The sequence below is a fragment of the Podarcis vaucheri genome (assembly GCF_965113315.1).
Source record: "Podarcis vaucheri genome assembly, chromosome: 2".
NCBI lineage: Eukaryota > Metazoa > Chordata > Lepidosauria > Squamata > Lacertidae > Podarcis > Podarcis vaucheri.
The window spans coordinates 76,962,329-76,973,444 of NC_138760.1; the positions used below are offsets into that span (position 1 = coordinate 76,962,329).

The 11,116-nt window shown below is 50.4% G+C and overlaps 1 protein-coding gene across 1 annotated transcript in view; it reads left to right on the forward strand.

Annotated features, from left to right (window-relative positions):
- The first annotated feature begins 2,187 nt into the window (after positions 1-2,187).
- IFRD2 (interferon related developmental regulator 2) overlaps positions 2,188-11,116 on the forward strand; it is a 22,651-nt gene continuing 13,722 nt past the window's right edge. Inside the window, exon 1 of the mRNA XM_082214562.1 lies at positions 2,188-2,462. Coding sequence (XP_082070688.1) covers positions 2,417-2,462 — 46 coding nt within the window. The 5' untranslated portion in view covers positions 2,188-2,416. The remainder of the gene's footprint in view (positions 2,463-11,116) is intronic.

The window sequence follows — 11,116 nt, forward strand, 5'->3', positions numbered from 1 at the left end:
CTCACACCATTCATTTAAAGCACATGGCTTCCCCCAAAGAATCCTGAGAATTGTAGTTTATCTCTTGTAGAACTACAATTCCCAGCAACCTTAACAAACCAGTGTTTCCAGGATTATTTGGGGGAAGCAGTGTGCTTTAAAAGTTTAAATGTATTGTGGGATTGTGACCTATCATAATGAGGTCTTGCGCAAGATCACTGGATTATTGTACGTCTGGTGTATGTACTAGTTACAGATAGGTAGCCATGTTGGTCTGCCATAGTCAAAATAAAAAAATTCCTTCCAGTAGCACCTTAAAGACCAACTAAGTTAGTTCTTGGTATGAGCTTTCGTGTGCATGCACACTTCTTCAGATACACTGAAGTATAAGTGTATCTGAAGAAGTGTATCTGAAGAAGTGTGCATGCACACGAAAGCTCATACCAAGAACTAACTTAGTTGGTCTTTAAGGTGCTACTGGAAGGAATTTTTTTATTTTGACTATGGCAGACCAACACGGCTACCTATCTGTAACTGGAACCATGGAAGGCACCACATTGAGCCGCATGAAATGGAGCAGTGTATCTGAAGAAGTGTGCATGCACACAAAAGCTCATACCAAGAACTAACTTAGTTGGTCTTTAAGGTGCTACTGGAAGGAATTGGTGTATGTACTGTGATGACAGACTCCAAGGTAATCCAGCACATTGAGAAGGTCTTGAGAGGATAGCTCCTCCGAAGCAGGTTGTTTGAATCCAGGCATGCTTTCAGCATGTGGCAATAGGTGGATACAAGTGTCTTTTGTATGGCATTGGAAACAAACCCTGTGCCCAGGTAAGGAGCAAAACAGAAGTATAGACCACCTGCCAGAAACATCACCACACTTGTGACAAACCACCCACCATGAAACAAAAGAAATGATGACTTTTCACACCGGCGGTGACTGTGGATGTGTAACAGGTGATAAATAGTTATTGGATTTTCCATGGTAAAGGGAACCCCAGATTTGTTCACATATTTATTGAGGTACAGGCTGCCGTTTTGATGACACCGGACACTGCAAAGATGTTCGTGTGCCAGTTCCACAACAAATTCTTGTCTGGAAGCACCCAAACTTAAAAAGACCCACTAAATTCAACAGATCGCCCTTTCACGTAAGATGGCAGCTGAAAAGAAATCCCCCCCGAGGGTTGTCAGTATGGGCGAAGGAGGGGCAGACTTGAGAATGGTGCTTACCAGTGGTGAATAAAAAGGGAAGAATTCTGCAACAGTTTTAGTCAATCCGGAGGAGAGCTGCTGCTCGACGTGGGGGCATCGGAAGAGAGGCCACGGAGCAAGCAGGAACAGGCACAGGCATATTCGGAAATAAACACAGGCATATTCGGAAAGGCTGAAGAGTGCGGTGGACCTGAAATGACAGCAGCCTCCTAGTAGCAACTTTACTAAAAGGTGTGGAAGGAAGGGAAGGTGCTGAAATTTTCAGAAAGCAAACGAAGCGGCGCCACCCACCAGAAGGCGACCACGACGAGCACTATTGCCATTAATGGGCGTGCGACTCCCGCCGCAGGAAGATCCAAGCGAACATCTCTCTTTCGGGTGGAGCAACGCAAATGCTTGCAGCTCCTCCACGCCGAGGCTGTGCTCCGATTTCTGCAGCCAGCCTGCTCTGTAATGCCACTGCATCCTCCTGCGGGCAGGACAAATGCTCCTCCTTAGCAATGCCGGTCCTTTTAGTTAATGAAACTCAAGGTACGGTGACAAAATGGGACTTGAGAGAAATCCACGCCTCGGTCGCCAAGTGCATCTCTCTCGCTCCCTCCCTCCCGTCGCCGGGTTGGGAAGAAACTCGTCCTGAACTTCTGCATAATAAAGTTGTGGGATTTAATCCGCCTCCGCCCTCGCGCCATTTCCCCGCTAGAGAGCGCGAGCTCCAACACATTCCAGCGCCTAACTGGGCACGAGCCGCGCGGGCGACGCCAAAGCCACAGGTCCAGCCCAGGCGCCGAAACGTAGACCGCAGGCTTCTGGGAGTCGTAGTATGTTTGGGCCCCGCCAAGCGTTGCTAGTGCGCGCCTTGATCCGTGGGACTACGCTTCCCAGCAAGCTCCTGCAGGGGGTGGGGTCAAGCCGCGCGGAGCATCATGGGGCTCGTAGTCCAGCAGCTGCGCTGTCACAAAGCTCGCTGGCTCAGCAAGGCGGGCCTGCCAGGACTCCAGCTCCCAGAGGACACGGCGGCGGCGGCGGCACCGGCACCCGCTTGGAGGGAGGAGGAGGAGCGGGAAGAGGGCGAGTGATCTATCCAGCGAAGGAAGATGGTGGAGCAAGCGGCGTGGTTCCCTCGTCAGGCAGCAACCGGCCCCGTCAACCCGCAGCAGAGCAGAGATTCTAACCGGCCCCGAGTCGCCTCCTGATAACCGCCTGCCCGCCCAGCCCGGCCATGCCCCGCTCACGCCGGGGCGACGGAGCCCGCCGGGGCGGCCGAGGTGAGCGCGGGGAGTCGGGGGCTGCTTCTCGCCCTCCCTCCGGCCGGGGTTTGGCCGGGAGGTGGGGTGGCGGACGCGGGAGTCACTCTGCTTAGGAGGAATAGAAATCCGGATCAGGCGCTTGGTCCGCGCGCTCTTCTGCTTCGCCCGGGGATCCCGGACAGCTGTTGCGCCGCGTGTCCGGACGAGGTTGGCGCGCGTTCGCCTGCGGGGCAGATCTCCACCTCCTCCGCCCAGACCAGTCTCTCCGCTGCCCATCTCTCTCTTCCGCAGGGCGGAGGGGCCCGGGGGTTGATGTGGGAACGGGGTACGAGGAGGGCTCAGTAGGCAGCTGCCCAGGCAGCCTTCGCGCCTCGACTAGAGAAGCGGGAGCCGCCCGAGCGGAGCTTCTCCAATGAAGGCATTTCAAAGGGGGCGGGGGCTCTCGGCCCCACTGAGGAGTCCGGGTGGTCTCCGGGCTCATTGGGAGCACGGCTGTCCCCAACCCCTCACCACGTGGCCTTTGAGAGAAGCCGCCCGGCTTTTCTGTTTCCTCGTTCTCCGGTTGCACATCCCGTCCCAAGGCGCCTTTCCCTTTCTCACTTCCTGCTGCCGCGCTTCACTTCAGAGCGGAGTGCCAAAAGGGCTTTAGTCCGACGCGTAAAACCATGGCGGTGTTTCCGAAAGTGACACGTGTATCTCTGTCTCATGTGCATGCATTCCCCTGCGTGCGAGGCGAAGCACATGCGTTCAGGCTTCCTGTTTTGCCCTGCTGTGGAAGTGCTTCTGAAACTCCCGAAGTGGCTTTGGCCTTTGCTGCTAGGCTTCACAGACGCATCTGGTTGTCCACTCTGGGTAGCGTGAGATTGTCCTTTATGGGACTTTGGTATGATCTACAGGGCTGCCTATAACAGTTGAGCAATGGAAAACAATAAGCCACAAATTAAGCCTTCCAGATAAGAGGATGGTGGAAAGAAACACAGCTTGACAGAAGTAATTGCATGTTCCTATAGCATACATTTGTTGTGAAATGCTTATTCCATATCTTCTGGTTGCCACTTTCCAACCCCGGAGCAGTTCCTGGGGCAAATAGGGATGCATCTGATTAATCCTTATGATAAACTGATTGCAGTTTGAGGATTTCTTTGGCCAGTTAGTAAGAAAGAATGCCCTTGCTTAGGATTTGTTGTTTTTATATAGCATAGCTTGGCTACTTGTAAGCAACAGTTCAGGCATGTGGGCTCACCCTTCTCTCCATGGGCATGCTCAGCTTGTCTTACAGTTGGATGCTGAGCTTTTCCTGTTTGTTCAGTGATAGAAGTCAAAGAGTTAGATCACTGCTGTTGCAGTCTTAGTTCTTACTGAGGTCGTAAACCTGTTTTGTGGTCCATACCACTTCAGGTGGGTGAGATCCCATAATTTACCACCACCGCCATCAGGGGTTGCCAGTGTGCTGCCTACCTATCCTGGCAATGGTGCTCTTGAGATCTTCTCCTGGTGCACCTCTCTCTTATAGCCCCATGGATGGGTCATGAGATGGATGAAGCTGCTGCCAGTCAGTGTAGATCAGGCATAGGCAGACTCGGCCCTCCGGATGTTTTGGGACGACAGCTCCCATCATCCCTAGCTAACAGGACCAGTGGACAGGGAAGATGGGAATTGTCGTCTCAAAATATCTGGAGGGCCGAGTTTGCCTATGCCTGGTGTAGATAATATTGAGCCAGATGGACAGCTGGCCTGACTCTGTATATAAGGCAGCTTCCTATGTACCTACTTCCAAGCTTGTGTCTTTTCAAGGCTCAGATTAATTCTACTCAATCTGATATTTACCCTTGTAAAAGCAAAGTGTGCGTTTGCACTCTTTGTCTGGGGGGAGAGCAGAGGGGAGGCTGATCTGAAGGAGATCAGAGAAGTGACTTTGGGGTGGTGCCTATTGCATGTGCTCAAAAATCCAAATGTGCCCAAGGGCTTAAAAAAGTTAGTGACCCCAGACATGTAAGACAGTTCTCTGTACATAGAAAATAAGGGAGAATTTTTTTTAATTCCTCTGCATAGAGGGGCCTTCAGTCTGGTGGCAGCATGAAATAGTGCAGTCCTGGCATAGTTTTCGTATCTTGGAAACATCTAGGCTACAGAGAGTGATGGTTAAACTTTCTAGCTTCCAAGTCCATAAAGAAGCTAACCATATGTTATATGCCTTGGTGTAAATGTCTTATCAGATGCTTTGCTTTCTTATAACAACCATTTGATGACTGTGTTCTTTGAAGTGTTTATTTAAAGCAAATAATAGGCTCAAACTCAGGGTCAAACTCTTCCAAAGCAGCTTCCGGCACAAAAAATTCCAATGTGTAGTCGATAATCTGTTACTTAGATGCAATAACATTACCAAATTAGTGTTACTGTTGGTCATTCAAATCACAAACATTTCCAGTAAAAATTATGAAATCAAATAAGCAGCTTAAAATTAATTCCTCTGTTTAAGAGAGATAGAGAGAAGGCAGCTTTAAACAAATGGCTTTTAAGAGCCTCCAGTGATGGAACCTTACATTGCTCAACTAGAAAATAATTTTACAGCCATGGGCCGCCACTGAGTAGTTCCTATTTACTGCTACACATGAAACTGGAACAACCTTGAGAAGTGAAGCTCTGCTTTAAGCAATACAATCTGTTTGTGTCCAGACATCTTCAAGTTATAAGGTGTAATAGAGCAAATACGGGAGAGTGTGCAATTATAGAAGGTATGCATTACGGTAGCTTTATTATCCTGTGTGTAATTCTTCAAAGTCTGTAGACACCTGGATTGACTGTATCTCACGCTGGTCAACCCCTGTGTAAAATTATAATCCTTGGCTGGAATTACCCGCTGTGTGACTTTTTCGTACCTTCTGGTATAGCCCAGGCCAGTGTATGGCTCAGTGGGCCAAGCAGCATTGCTAATCATCTAGGCAAAATTTCTGTTGCGTATAGCACAATAAAGTGAAATTATCTAGCGGAGTCTTTCTGGAGGGTTGGAAACAATTACATTTGTGGACGGGTGGCTTTGCATTGTGCTTTTTTCTTTTTGTTTTAAAGGCACACTGCTGCTTTAAAAATTGCCTACAATGCGGTGGGGGGTGGAGGAGGGAGAAAGAAACAGCACTTTGTGACCTTTACAGGTGTACTAAACAAATTTGTTTGCCCCTAAGAACACACAGCTGTAAGTGTCCCAGTCCTTTTATGTTTACTTTTTGACATCAGCAGCGGGAGAAGCACCTGCTTCTTACCTGTGTGCTGTGGAACTCTCTGGGAATCAGCATCTGTCTTTCAGCTTGACTGTGGTATCATCTGGAAAGCGTGCAATACTCTCTCGACAGATATAAGCTGATGCTGCTTATGTAACAGTCTGGAAGCATGTGTATCCTGGGTGCTGCCATGCTCAAGTAGGTCTTTTTAGAATGTTATTATGGAGGCAGTGCTGGAAGCATGTGTTGTGGTTCTAGAAACCTTTTGGAAATTGAAGCCTTTTTGTATTGTGGCAATCGACAATAGCCTGGCCACAGTTATCCATGCTTGAGTAGCATCTTTGGCTTGGCTACTGTCTTGCCTTGTTTGTGGGGTAAAAGAACTCTCGGAAGGCTGATTTGGTTTAAAATACAGCAGATAGGCTGCTGTCTGGCATGGACTAAGTGAAACAGATCTCAGGCTTCCTTACGTTTTCAGCCATAATTGAAACTGTTCTTTTCTCCCCTTGTTTCTAAGAGGACAAGCCTTTTCTGTGGTGGCTGTCTACATGTGGGTTGCCTGTCCTAGGTCTGTACAGTGGTACCTCAGGTTAAGTACTTAATTCGTTCCGGAGGTCCGTACTTAACCTGAAACTGTTCTTAACCTGAAGCACCATTTTAGCTAATGGGGCCTCCTGCTGCTGCCGTGCCGCTGGAGCCCGATTTCTGTTCTCATCCTGAAGCAAAGTTCTTAACCTGAAGCACTATTTCTGGGTTATCTGAGTCTTTAACCTGAAGCGTACGTAACCTGATGTGTATGTAACCAGAGGTACCACTGTATGCCCAACACCCAGTGTTGTGTTTTAAGCACCAGGTAAAAACATTTTTATGCACCTAGGTATTTTAGTTCAGTGTGTGGATAGTGCTCCTTATTTCATTGGCTGCCCCTCTTTGAATTACAGTATTTTAGTTGAGTGGGCTGTATGGTGAGATGTACTCTATGCTTTCTATTTAAGAGGTCTGTGACAGTATTCTGAAAAGAAAGCCAATTCCCTTACAGAAATGTCCTCATTTAGAAACCACTATTTTATCTCTTCTTGTATTTTGTCAAGTACGCCTTTTACACTGGAGCTGCCTCCCAAACTCATCTCAGTAAGTTTCCCTCCCACTCTCCAAATGTTGTTGTGACTTTTCCTCACAGGCTTCCTTGCCGGTTCTAATCCCTTTTTTAGCCTCCCTCTCTCTGCCTCTAGAGCAGTGTTTCCCAACCTTTTTTGGGCAAAGGCACACTTGTTTCATGAAAAAAATCTCGCGGCACACCCGCTCCGGCCCTAAATAGGGCAAGCCACGCCCCCTCCAGCCAGCTGATTGGCTGGCCAGGAGGCGTGGCCGGGTGGGATTCCCCTGCTCTCGCGGGGGCTGAGATGGGATTCCCCGCTCATGTGGGGGCGGATGGGATTCGCTCGCTCGCCGCCCCGCGTGTGCTCGCCGAGCATGCGCAGGCCCAGTAGCGAGCGGCGATGGGGCTAGCCGGAGAAGAGAGGGCGAGCCCCCTCCGCTCCGGCCCTAAATAGGGCAAGCCACGCCCCCTCCAGCCAGCCGATTGGCTGGCCAGGAGGCGTGGCCGGATGGGATTCCCCAGCTCTCGCGGGGGCTGAGATGGGATTCCCCGCTCACGTGGGGGCGGATGGGATTCCCCGCTCACGTGGGGAAGGGCGTGATGCCCGCAACCCCACCTCCTGGGGCAGGCCCGGAAGTGCAGGCCCAGTAGCGAGCGGCGATGGGATGTGGGAGCTCGCTCGCTCGCCGCCCCGCGTGTGCTCGCCGCCGCTGCCCCGCCTCTCACCGCCCGACTCGCCCGCCTCCCTCCCACGGAACACAAGGCAACGTTCCACGGCACACTAGTGTGCCGCGGAACACGGGTTGGGAAACACTGCTCTAGAGATGCTGGATTCCCATCAGCTCCATCCTGCATTGCCAGTAGCCAGGAATGGTTGGGAGTTGCAGTCCAGCAATACCTGAAGGCCTGCAGTCCCTCAACCCTGCTCTATTTAACACCCATGTATTGCTTTACAGAAGACATATGCTATAGGCAAGGGCAAGGCACAGTGGGTGATAAGCATTTTTACATCCTGTTGATTTCAGTGGGAGAGTTAAGCATATGCTGGATTCTGTTCTGTGAGTCTTAACCTGTTTTATTTGCATAGTCTATCTTTCTCTCCTGAGCTTGTAAGTCTTTGCCACTTAAGAATCCTGGCCTTTTGCTTTCCAATGGGCTGCTCTTGACAGGAGCACACCAGAGGCCTAGTCAAGGCAAATACCACATGCCCAAGAGTGCGGTGAAGGGAAAGAGTGCTAGAGACATGATCTACACTAGAACCTAACTACATGCCATGTTATGCATGTGATTAGTAATCACGGGGTTTTGTGTTAAAAAATTAAATAGTAGGGAGAGGTAGGCACCAGGATCAGCACAAAGCAAAGGGAAAGCTCTTCTTCCCCAGCCAACAGTCTCTGTGAAATTCCCAACCCCAGTGCAGTAGTTAGCATTGGGAATTCAAGGCAGCAGTGCTGGTACACTAGAAAAATCCGCAAACCAGTAAGAAGACAATTCCTTTATTAGGACTCACAAAATAGTGAGGTGGCTTTTAAGTGATGCAGAACTCCTCATCAGGCTGGGTGTTAAGCAAAGCAGATGGGGATGGGTGGAAAGGAGGAAGGGAGGGAGGGAAAGCTGGCTTGATGTCTGAAGCCACAGCTGCCTTTAATCACACTTCTGAAGGCGGAAGTCCTGTGCTGTAGTAGATTTGAGGCTTAATTGGATTAGGCTGCACTAGGTGGCATGAAGGTGTTGGTGAGGACTGCCCTGGCATGCCTTCAGGAGCCACCCCAACCTCCAAATGGTGCAAAGCCACTCTCTCCTTGCAGCTGGGCAGAACTCAATGTACTGTTCTTTTGGCATCTGTGGAGCAAAGCGTTTGTAGCCTCTCTGAATAAACACAACCTCAGCCGGATGAGTATGTTAAAGTTCGCACATGCATCTCTCCCCCTCTTGCTAGTTTTGCTGGTAAATTATTGTTTTTGCGAGGAACACCGTGTGAGACGAAAACCTTTGCCCTGTTGTCTGTTTTGGGGCTGGAGTGCCTGCATTCCTTATTGGCAGCTATTGCTTATTGCATTCCTTATTGGCAACTCCTTATTGGAGTTGGCGGTGCAGAATGCTTGCTCCAGCCTCCCTCCCTGGGTGCCACCATGCTGCTCTGTTCATTGTGGGGCCCAGCTGTGTACTCAGCAATCTGCTTTCATCTGGCTGGTGCCACCAGTGCAGCCCTCTCCTTGTATGGGGCTTTGAGCCAGAAGCCTCTTAACCCTTGAGTGGCTGCTCCTTTGATGTCACGCCTGCTCAGCAAGCAACGCCTGCTGCTTTGGGTGATGATTCAGTAGTGTTTAGCATCCCAGCTATTTTGCAGTATAGTCGGCTCCTAGGGAGCAGGAGTCAAATTCCCTTTCCTCCTCTCTCTCTCTCTGCTCTGTTCTGCCATAGCAGAAGGTCAGCAAACTTTTTCAGCAGGGGGCCGGTCCATTGTCCCTCAGACCTTGTGGGGGGGTCGGACTATATGTTGCCATGATTATGACCCGCATTTTCGGCAAAAACCCTTATTGGGACCAACCCCAACGTTGCCCAAATGTGACTTTTTTGAGGGGGGTTCCCTCATACACCCACGCTGTTTCCTTTGTGTTTTATGCGTTGACAGTTATAATTCCTCTCATAAGGGGGGGGGGCTGAGGTAATCGCAACATTCCTGTCAGCCCTGGAGAGTGTTTCCGCATGTGTGGGTGAAGGGAAAAACCGTTGGCTACGCTTAGTCAGGCCGGTGCCACTCAAACAAAAATGTTCTTTTCCCCACATGAAGGAAGATGAGGCAGTGGCCTTTCCATGGCTCGCACTGTGTAGCTAATAAGTGGCCTCCCCAGCAGAGCGCAGAACTGCTTTGGAGTGCAGTCGCCCAGGCACTCCCTGCTTCCTTTGGTGGGGAGCACCGCCGCCACAGACACCGGCGGGCATTGCTCCCAAGGCGCCTCTGAGCCCCTGCTGCCGCAACTGCCCTTCCTGAGGTCAGTCGCCGGCAGCTCCATGGTGGAAATCCGAACTGTGGCTCCTTTTCCCTCTTCCCCACCCCATAAGAAAATATTGCTGCGCGCGACGGACAGAGAAGGGGCTTGTCTCAAGCAGCCACCCACCTCACTTTTGACCCCCAAGCCTGGCTGCATCGCAGAAACCATTGTGCGCGCGTGCTGTGCCGGCTGCCTGGATTCCTGGACCATCCGCGGGCCGGATCTAGAAGGCAGTTGGGCCTGATCTGGCCCACGGACCTTAGTTTGCCGACCCATGCCCTAAAGCCTCAGTCCTTGTCCTTTTCTAGCCTTGTATTTTTCAGTCTTTGGCATTTCCATGACTCTGCTGTTTTTAATAGGAGATAGCAAACAGATTTGGTCCCTTGTGCAACCCAAAAGCCAGGATGTCCTAACACATTTCATCAGGCACCGCAGTCCTTTTCTACAAATGTGACGTCTGAAACAACGCTGTCGAATTGTTCTTAGCTGTTTGACTGAGCCATTGTCTGCCAGCTGTAACAATAGCCTCGCTTTTCTGTACAGTTCTGCTTTGGGTTTGCTTTCTGTGCTTTAAAAATAAACAAATTAAAAGCTTGTAGCTCATTTGACACTATCATGGCAGCATCTTCGTTGTTCCATGCTAATCCCCACCAACACATTTGGGCTGCATCCAGCCTAATGGATCACAGTTTCTGCGAGCATAGCAGGGGAAGGACGGGGGGCCCAGCGTAGCAGCTTGGCTGCCTTCCAAGGCTGCTTCCTCCTTGGCTTCTGCTTGGGGCTAGCTGAGGTGACAGAGTTCTCTCAGGCGGCTCAGCTGCTCCAGGGTGCCCTGCCTAGGATCCTTTGCACCTGTCCGTCAGGGTAAGGCAACTGCTGCAATCTGTGGGCAGAGGCGGCCCTTGAAGTCATTCTGCTGCAGCAGGAATGAAATTAACGCGGTTGTTGGTCCAGTCTGGTGTGATTTTGATTAGCTGCTGATACAGTTCAACAGTTGGGAGTGTGAACTTGGACCTGTGAAGCATCTGCTAGAATCCAAGTTTATTCAAGGCCACACTCAGTGGCACTGAGTCGTCATTCCCTTTGCCATGAGTCTGTCAGGAGTGTTGAATGACAGTGATGAAGATGGGGGGTGGACAGGAAGTTTAGAAGCATAATAAAGTAATTTGCACACAAATCATAAATAGCCACAGTGATAGTGTAGACCACCTTTCCCCAATCTGGTGCCCTCTTGAGGTTTTGGACTACAACTCCCATCATCCCTAGCTAAGACAGCCTGTGGTCAGAATAATGGGAGTTGTAGTTGGCAACAGCTAGAGAGTACCAGGTTGGAAAATGCTGGTGTAGACATTGAATTTT